General features: G+C 44.6%; 1 protein-coding gene across 1 annotated transcript in view; it reads right to left on the bottom strand.

Annotated features, from left to right (window-relative positions):
* Positions 1–374: 374 nt before the first annotated feature.
* The window catches only part of LOC104272679 (transmembrane protein 2-like), a 46,800-nt gene continuing 37,652 nt past the window's right edge, over positions 375–9,522 (bottom strand). Inside the window, exons 15-20 of the mRNA XM_009867743.1 lie at positions 9,323–9,505; positions 7,452–7,689; positions 6,589–6,690; positions 4,191–4,351; positions 2,820–2,929; positions 375–595 (exon numbers count right to left, since the gene is read on the bottom strand). Of these exons, the coding sequence (XP_009866045.1) occupies positions 375–595; positions 2,820–2,929; positions 4,191–4,351; positions 6,589–6,690; positions 7,452–7,689; positions 9,323–9,505 (1,015 nt within the window). The remainder of the gene's footprint in view (positions 596–2,819; positions 2,930–4,190; positions 4,352–6,588; positions 6,691–7,451; positions 7,690–9,322; positions 9,506–9,522) is intronic.

Below are 9,522 nucleotides of genomic sequence, written 5' to 3'. Positions count from 1 at the left end.
ACTGAAGGAATTCTCTACCTTTGCTGAAGTTCATCTGTTTCCCGGGATGTTGCCGAAGTTTCCACACCAAATTTCGTTTCTAGTCCCTGTGATACCAGAGAGCAGGCTCTTGCCTTTAAAACTTACCTTTTGATATCAAATTGTAGATATGTTGAAACGTTTTTCCTTGGGAAGGGCAGCTCATAGGCTTTTCCTATCCTGCCCTGTGAGGCACTGCTTGAAAAACAAAGCTCTACCACAGTGGGTAAGATGAGAATATATTTATTAGTTATAAAAGACACAAATGAGCACCATCAGTTTGGTACAATCCTGTAAAAACAAGAGGTTTTGGTGACAGTGGCAGACTTTGCCAGGACGGTGTTGCCCCAGGGATGTTAACCCCAGGGTGCCGCAGCCTCTGCAGAGATGCGCTCCGAGTGATCCTGAGAAAAAGCAGATTTTAGCGACTTGTTGGCATTAGCTGGACATTGATACTCTTTCAGCTTCAAGGGAACATAATGCTGTAGAGAAGCAGCTTTCTGATAACCAGCATGACTGAGGACTTTAATCCAGGAGGGTTTGGCTTGTCCTTTATAGCCAAGCATGGCAAAACTCCCTGAAAAACAGACACAAAGAGAGTAAGCCTCTGGATGGGTCAGTTCACTTACTAGCAGCACAGCACAGACTCCCTCCACACATCATGCAAGCTTCGTAGCCCTTCTTTTCTTTTTCCTTGAATTAAAATAACAGAGCATTTAGGAGAGAACAGGTTGATGAAGGAGGGAATGAGCCTTGCTGAAGCCGTAACCTCGCTGCATCACAGATCTGCAGGTACTCCAATATGCTAAGAGAGGTTCCCAGACGTCAGTTAGCAGGAATACTGTTTTACTTTTTATTTTTGAATAACACTGGTACTTTTTCATATTTGACTACATGAAAACGGTTAGGCACTTTGAATCCTTCTTTTATTAGTTTACAACAGTTTCTTCCTGTTATGCCTAAACTATCCCCCATGTCGACTCTGCTCTGGTCCTCTGCTGTCACAAAGTACAAAGGCATTATGTAGTCTTCCATTTTAATAATAATGTCTTGTGTTTATATTATGCTTTTCATTGCAAAGACTCCCAAGGCTATTTGCAGCTGGTTGGATTGAGACTATTCCTGTAAATACTTCTAATTTAAATAAGGTTTTGCAAAACCAGGCAGCAAGATCCTAAATCTCGATCCTGCTGGGGTCAAGAGGATTTGGTTTCTTTTGCATTATCCCTGGCAGAAGCAATATGTACTTGGGAGAACTGCTCTAGCCTGCCCTGAAACTCAGCCTCCCCCCTCCCTCCGCTCCCCAGCACAGAGCAGTCCTGCGTGCGACCGCTTTTGGAGCTGTGAAGTCAAATAGCGCGCATACCTGAACCAGCGGGAGAAAGCTCATGGGGCAGAACATAATTACCCAGACTGGAAATCAGGGCAGACACGTGGGCGAACACTCTTGCCCTTAGGAAAAGCTAAACAGGGACGGCACATGATGGGCCAACAGCGGCTCCATCCCACCGCCAGGCACCAGCATCCCACCCAAGTGGCAAGCAAGGAGATGGCCACCGACCACCGTGTCCCCAGGACAGTGGTGGCCCTGCTTGCTGCTTTTTTGTGCCAGGACCAGTCAGGGCTGGAGGCTGAATCGAGCTCCCAAGAAGATCTGGATGTGCTGTGCTCAAGTGAGGGGCACAAGTGCTTCAGGGAACAAAGTCTGACAAAACAAACAAAAAAAGATTGCTTTTTAATAAAAAAATTCCTTTCAAAGGTACTTGGCTTTGATGAAAGAATGAAGAAAAAGCAATGAAGTTTCAGGATAAAATCAAAAAAAGAAGCACTTAAATTTTTACTTTCAAAAGTATTCCTTTCATAAGTATTCAGGGTTTTGATGAAAGAACGAAGCAATGAAGTTTCAGGACAAAAACAAAAAAGAAACCCTCAAATTTTTACTTGTGAAAGAATGAAAGAAAAACAGCTTATTGGGAATCAAACAAGCACTGAAGTGAAATCGGTGTCTCTGCTGTAAAGACTATTCTGTCCTCCCCTGGAACGGTCATAGCAATGAGCTTTGAAACTTGATCCAGAAATTGATAAAAATTTCAGTACAGCAGTAGGGGAAAAAAAGTCCCCAAACTCCCAAGAAAAGAAAAGGAGGTGGAAATACAGCCAATTCTCCATCTGATCTCTGCTTGAGAGACTGTAAATGAAAAGTGAATCAAGCTGGCTGGTTGTTTTCTTGATTTCCTTATCACTCAAATTATTCATCCAAATCTGGACTCAGTAGCCCCCAGTTTTCCAGTAGGAAACCCAGCACAGATTTCCTGGACCAATGATACCAATGGATTTCTTGCAGTAATCCAAGGTAAATCTGTAATAGAAGCTTTCCAAAACTGGTGATTTCACCTTCCTTCTGTCCAAAAAAATAAATAGCTCCTACTTCACGTCAGGCTATTTTCTTTTTCATCAGCCTTTCAGTTTATGATTGTTTTTCCTTGCAAAGCAGTTGAATTCTAGACATGGAATCGATATCAGATTATTATTTTGTTTGTTTGTTTGTTGGAAAAACAAGCTCCTTTTAGGATGAAAAACTTGCAGCATGCAGCTTCTCACTGGTGAGGTAGCGTCAAAGCCCCAGAATTATTCTCCTACTTCTCACCATGCCTATGCCAAGAGGTTTTTACTAGGCTGCACTGGCATATTGTGGTAGGAAATATATTGAAAAGTGCTGTATAAGTATGTGCACATTTTTGGTGGGGAAATGCACCAGTAACTCTTAACCAAAAGAAACGTGGTAAAACAAATACATTTACCTTCCTTGTGGAAGACAATAGGCTTTGCTGAACCTAACCTGGTAAAAACAGACATTTCAGAGCTCCCCTCCACGTCTGCAATATCTCTAGAGCACACGAGAACAAGTGATCTGAAAAGAAGGACGGCAATTACTGCATGACTGCAAAATATTACTTCATTAAGGATTACAAGACCTTCAAGCTCCAATTCAGAAAGGTACTTAAGAGCTTGCTTAACTTTAAGAACATGCTTAAATCCCTTTGATTTCAATCACATGTAAGCTTTCCTAAGTTTAAGTCTCTATTTAAATGCTCCTAAATTAAATCCATGCTTCACACGGAATCAAAACAAGCAAATGCATCCCTTATGGGAAGATGACAGTCAATCATGGAAGAAATTCAGTTGCTGTGCAGTCCTGAGACTATAACACCATCTATATCCTGAGTCTGATTCTCAGTCAAGCTTTAGCCTGGACTTTGGTCCTCCCAGATGTGCTTTCAGGAGCCAGTGAATTGTATCTGCAACAAATCACAGGTTGAACAACTATCTGCATGTAGCTGAACACCTGGACTTGTGAAATACATAATCCCCCTGCAAATCAAATCAAATGTACAGGCATCAGATGGACAGATGTTACTTCATGCACATTTGATACACATATATACTTATGTGCATAAATACAGATGTAATAACTCAAGAGTGTTCAAAACGTTGGTCATGAACTGCTCAGAAATGTCTTGGACTGAAAGTCTGTTTTCTGGTTATTTGACCTGCTTCCGCCAGCAGCCAAGAATTTATCTGTAAATCTCTGTTGTTCCATGTTTATGTGGCGACGCATAAAACCACAAAGAACGTGGGACAGACACAAACAGAGATGATCCAGACCATTGCCAGGACACATGCAAGGTAACGGAGCCCACAGGCAGGCAGGTCAATTCTTGCCCAAGAAAGTCTCACTGGAAAATCTGGCACAGCTCTGATTTTCATCTGTCACAAGATGTGAAAACAATCAGTAAGAGTAAACAGAAAACAGCTCATTTCAGAAATGGAAAACTGAATCACTGGCTGCCAGGAAATTGCTGGACACTGGGATAGGTGCACAGGATCGCAAATGTCACTGCAGGGACTTTATCTACTCCGTGCTGGAAAATGAATGGTTAATTCAGAAGGAATTGCCAGTTTTCCAGAAAACCTGTTTCTGTCTGCTCTAATCTGTGCAACCCTGGGAGAAAGACATTGCTACTCTTGGGTGATATTTGGGATTTGTACCTATTTAATCAATGCCAGATTTCCTTAGAACACAGGTTTGGTTATGAAAATATGCCATTTTTCTTTCTTTGTCTATCAGCCACAGGTTGCTACATGAATTGGGCCCTCTGCAGCTTACTTACCTCTCTTTTATAAACGTTTCAACATAATCTGTTATTGCACTGGCAGCGTTTTCACCAGTAACTGCGTCGAAGTGTCTCCTACTCACGATTGCTCCTGAGCATGCATCTAGTACCACAAAGAAAATCCCACGGCTACCAAAGAGGAAAACTGTGTCATTTATCTGCAAGAAAAAAACAGAGGTAGCTTTTATGAAGGCAGGCTGGGGAGCTCCAGACTCTGATCCTGCTTCTCTATAAGCAAGTTACAAGCAAGGAAAATATCAAGGGTATTCACCCTATAATTTTAAATACTTAATTAGTACAGATGAATTGACATCACTGATAGATGCTCAGTGGCAGGAGGAAGGAAAACCATTAGTTCTCAATGGGGTACAAAAGCATGCAAAATGAGGTCATCAGCATCTTTTGTGTATTAGGAAGATACATTTGGGAAGTTGAGAATCCTGGGAGTAAAATGCTTAGTTCAGTCCTGATACAGTTTCTTTCCACGTCAGTGAACTTACTGTCACTTGGCAAAGCATTTTTGACCACAGAGCAAGGGAGAGCTGCTGAGACAGCAGATGGAGTGGACAGAGGCGACACATGGGCTTTTTTTGTTTTCCCTGGAAATGTAAATAACAAAACCAAAAAATTCCTTCTTAGTAGGGCTGCCCCAGTACCTCCAACATGTTGTAGCACAAATGGCTCCTACTCTCCTCCTGATTCCTCCACCAAGGGCTCCTTCCCCAGGTTACATCTATGCCACAATATTTGCTTTTAGAAAGGCAAAGGCTCTCTGAGGTGCCCAGCACTGGTGCATCACCCCAGCATCCCAAGGAACAGCCCAGCCTGGAAGGACACAACCCCCACCAAGGAGAACAGCAGCGCACCCAGCTCAGGCTGTCAGAAAGTGGAGCCCAGGATATACAACATGCCACTGGAATCCACACAGTCGTCCAAGGCCCACAGGCTCCAGGGAGCTTCGATACATCACACTCATCTGAGACATGTGAATGCCTCCAGGGAATACAGGGCCAGACTGAACGAGGGAGTCAAGTGCTAAAAAGTGGCTTCTGCAAAATGTCAGAGGATGTTGAATGCAATAGAGAGGCAAGGGTAAGGGAAACATGAACGTCTGGGCCATGGGTGGGGAGAGGGGAGTGAGGAGGAGCAAAGACAGACTAAATCTGTTGCCTGGTCCTGGCTGTCACACTCCTAAACCTGGGAAGTGTGTTAAAGCCTGGATGCACACGGAACAGAAAGCAACCACCACTGCAAACTGACCCGAATGGAGCTGCTGGCAAAAGGAGCAGCTCTGCTGCATGCCTTGCCCCTGCCCTGGTGCTGGGGACCTACCAAGGAGCCAGCATGGGGGCTCTCATGGCCCCTACTCGGTCCTCAGGGAAGCCTGGATCATAGATTTAAAATGTTTCTAACTTTTGCCTTTCATGCAGCAAAGAAAGAATAAAACAGATGCTTTGGCAGTGGGGGTTCCTCTACTTTCCTTCTTTATTTTCTTGTTTCCCATACCTTTTAAGATTCAGGGTAAGAATCCTCCTTTAGACCTTCAGTATCATTTGCCTAGCCCAGTCTTTACTTCAGCTAGGAGTACATATGCCAGAAATAAAAATTCCCTTGAAAAACAATGCTTGGCATTAAAGCTTTAGAAAAGGCAAAGAAGCTCTGAGGATACTAAGCCTGTCCCAGGAGTGCTGCACACACACAGGTCTCTGTTCTTCAGCACAGGTGAGGATACTGCTTTCAGTGACACCTGCCTCCTAATGGTTCTGAATAAATTTTTAATGATGCAGTCAGTACACAGGGCAAGAAATCTCGGCTGATCAGACTCCTTAAGGATGCTCTATAAGTTTTGCTTGGAATTTGTTAGCACTAACTATAGCTCAGTAGCACACAAGCAGGTAAGCCTGGACAGTGTCCTCGCGAGCATGATTTCAGTCACCTTTCACCATCTAGACAGACATATAAGACATGTGCAGGGACAACCTGACAGCTCCAAACCCCTTCAGCAGTGAAATACAGTTATTTTTATCTTTTACTGCAAGGCCAGCAGGGAAAATCAGAAAAACAAACTTGTTTTTATTCCCCACATCCTTTGTAAACAATGACTTCTGGTGTGCTTTCCTCCACTTCCTCTACATTAGAGTGGTGGTGTTAATTCTTCTTCTGAGGTGATAGAGGGCCTTTTTTTTCCCTAAGGGCTCAAATCCTCATCTGAATAGAATAGGAACTCCCAGTGACTTTAAGGGAGTTAATTGTAAGGGAGAACAATGCACTTGCCTGTTCCAGAGAACTTCCCATTTCCTTCCCTAAGGCTCAGCAAGACTTCACAGTAACTTTCCTTGGAGATAAAGTTTCCCCTGTTTCATCACCATTTCAAATGCAGTAAAACACAACATACCTTAATGAACGCAGACGTCAAGTGGTTTTTTACGTCCGCCTTGCCGAGAGACTGGATCTGGATCCTTATATACCTGACTGAGGGTGTGCTAGTGATAGCAAGCTGCAATCACACCAGAGACAGAAACTTAAAAACTGGCCTGTTAACTGGTTTTCATCCACAAAATGACACCACGTACCAACGCTTAAACTTTTAAGAATTCTTTTTTCAAACGGTGATCCCAGTTCTCAAGTAAATGCTCATTATTAAGACATCGTTTAACAAAGGATTGTGGCAATGCTGGCTGGAACGGACCTCTGATGGTCACCCTGCCATTAAGTAAGTTTAAAAGTTGAATATGAATTTCATATATTTTCCCTGGGTATGAACTCAAGTGCAGATCTGTATGAGCCTGCAACAATTCTGCAGGATTTAGAGTGAGGGGGATTTACAGTAAATGAGGAGAGAATCTGGCTCCAGTTTTCCAGTTACTCCTATTAAATAGAATTACTCCCCAGACCGAAATTCAGCAGCAATGTCATACTTTGGAATTCAAAGCTAATCCAATCTGAGCCCTCTCAAGACCCCTTTTTTCCTTGTTTAAAAGAAACGGGGAAAAAAAGCTGCCATGAATGCGCGTTCACGTGCTTCCAGCTGTGCAATTTCTTTGAGGCTGTCTCTGAAGCACAGTACCAAAAGCTGCTGAAATTCAGACCAAAACCTTTCCCTCTACACCAGTTACGTGATGTTGGGCAGATTCATGAGTGGGAATTCCCTGTGGCTTTTCCTTAGGTGCTGCAAAAATGAATCAACCCTCACGTGGCAGCACATATGGGGCACAACCTCAGACGCTGTCTCGGGGCTGGGTACCTGCGGGGCCCCGCACGGTCCAGGCGGGCGCTGGGACATGGGGCTCTGGGCAGCTGCCGGCCCGGTCCAGGCGGGCGCTGGGACATGGGTCTCTGGGCAGCTGCCGGCCTCTCCAGGAAAGGGTTTGGGTCACAGCTCCAGGAGTCCCCTGGGTACATAGGAGCCGTGATTTTAAGGCGTTCGCAGCCTTGCCGAGAGCAGTAACTGTGTCCTTCCCGAGCTTCACGGGCTTGCAGGTGAACAAAGAGGTACCTGCAAATGAGAGCAAACAGGGGGATCAGAGCCAATGCATGCTTGGAGGACAAGCTGCGTAGAGGCAGGATCCACACTTGCTAAACTGCCTTATCCCTCCCATTTCCCAACACCACGAACCAACTCCGCCACGGTGCAACATGGCACACCCATTGCGAAATGGGTCCTGCGAGGATGCAGGGCAAGCTCCCCTCTCGTCCTGGCATGACCAGACCTGCAGCACTCGCAGCCTGCCCGCCCGCGCTGCCTCCCCCAGGTAAACGTTGTGTGGGGCAGACACCCCCTCCAGCCCCAGCCTCAGCACGGAAAGACCAGCAGCCGTGCTCAGGTGGTTGTGCAGGAGGAAATAGGGTTGCCTGGAACTATCAGCATAGCTCTTCAAGCTCTCAGTGTTGCAAAGTCTTGGCCCACAGGCAGAGCTTAGCCCTAAGCACGCACAACAAAAGCTCTTCTGGCCTTCGGAGTTCGTTTTTCCTTCTGGCTGTTCTAAGTATGTTTTCAGTCATGTCCATGCTGCAATTCAGGCTGAGGAAATTATCTAAACAGCTCAGTTCAGCTCCAGGATCAAAAAGATACGTGAGCTTTGAAGGGATTTTTCATTCTACTTCTTTCAAAACTAAATATTTGTATCTATTTGTCTAGAAGAAAGAATGAGTAAGCTTGGATCCCTTCCAAAGATCCAGCATGTGGGGTTAAATAAAGAAGGGGAAACCATTTTCCTTGCAATTCAGTAGTAAACAACCTGTTTACAGAATTTGGACTATTTTTTTCCCTCTTCAAAAAAAAAAGAAAAGAATAAAAGAGGATTAATCAGCAAATTGTTATTTCACAATTCCTATGATGAGAGAGACCTGGCCATCAGCAAGGAGCCCGGCTGGCAGAGAAGGCATTCTGGGATTCGATTGCTCATGTGTTATGGCTGAATGAATAAATATATCCCATCTTATTTTCAAATCTGGCACTTGTGGATTGATTCCTGAAGTAGCTACTTAGTCAGGTGAAGCATCATGGGACCTATGGTTAGACCACAAAACACTTTTTTCCTCCCTGACTATTTTAGCCGACTGAGAAACACAGTTTCATAATATGTTTTTTTAACCAAAGGTGTCATAGAGTCTTATAAAGATAATGCAGGATCTCTACAACTCTCTTCATGCCTTCAAAATAAGAGATGTACTACGGTGCTCTCCTTTTTTTCCACAAAATATAACTTTTAGAACGTGGTGATTTTAGAAATCTGTCTTCATGGGAACATGACGAAGTTGGTACTTCCCAAAGTAACTCAATGTTGGAGCTGCAGCAGTCATGAAGGGGCTCCTTTTCACAGCCCTTTGGGGTGCAATGGATTTTAACAAATATTTACAGTAATCTGAACAGCAGGGATGCCTCAGAAGAGCTAAGTCCAGTCAAGAAATCAGCCACTTTCATAAGAGCAATGCAAATCGCTACTTGGTCATACAGACATCGACCTACTCCAGATATTCCAGCCTGTAAATCCATTTTGACCCATTTTTTGAAAAAAACATGCCACATGGATAGATCTGACTTTTAGCTCTGAGAAAGGGAAAAGAGGGGCTGGTAAAGAGAAAGACCCGAAGGTTTGCTGCCCCTTCTGGGGTAACACAGGGCTCACCCCGATGGTCTGTCGAAGTAGAAGAGCCGCTCGCCAGTCCCGTTGAGGGGGCTGGCCCGGGAAGGAGCGGCGAGGTAGTGCTTGACACTGTGCACCGTCCCAGTCCGTCGCTGGTAGATATCCGTCACCACCTGGAAAACGGCTTTCCTGGGATAGCAGAGGGCAAGACGCAGCCAGTCTCCTCTGTTGGCACAAAGGGG

The sequence above is a fragment of the Apaloderma vittatum genome, unplaced genomic scaffold (genome assembly GCF_000703405.1).
Source record: "Apaloderma vittatum isolate BGI_N311 unplaced genomic scaffold, ASM70340v1 scaffold37674, whole genome shotgun sequence".
Lineage (NCBI taxonomy): Eukaryota > Metazoa > Chordata > Aves > Trogoniformes > Trogonidae > Apaloderma > Apaloderma vittatum.
Note: the sequence above shows the minus strand (reverse complement) of the source record. Positions and strands in the feature narration are given on the sequence as shown.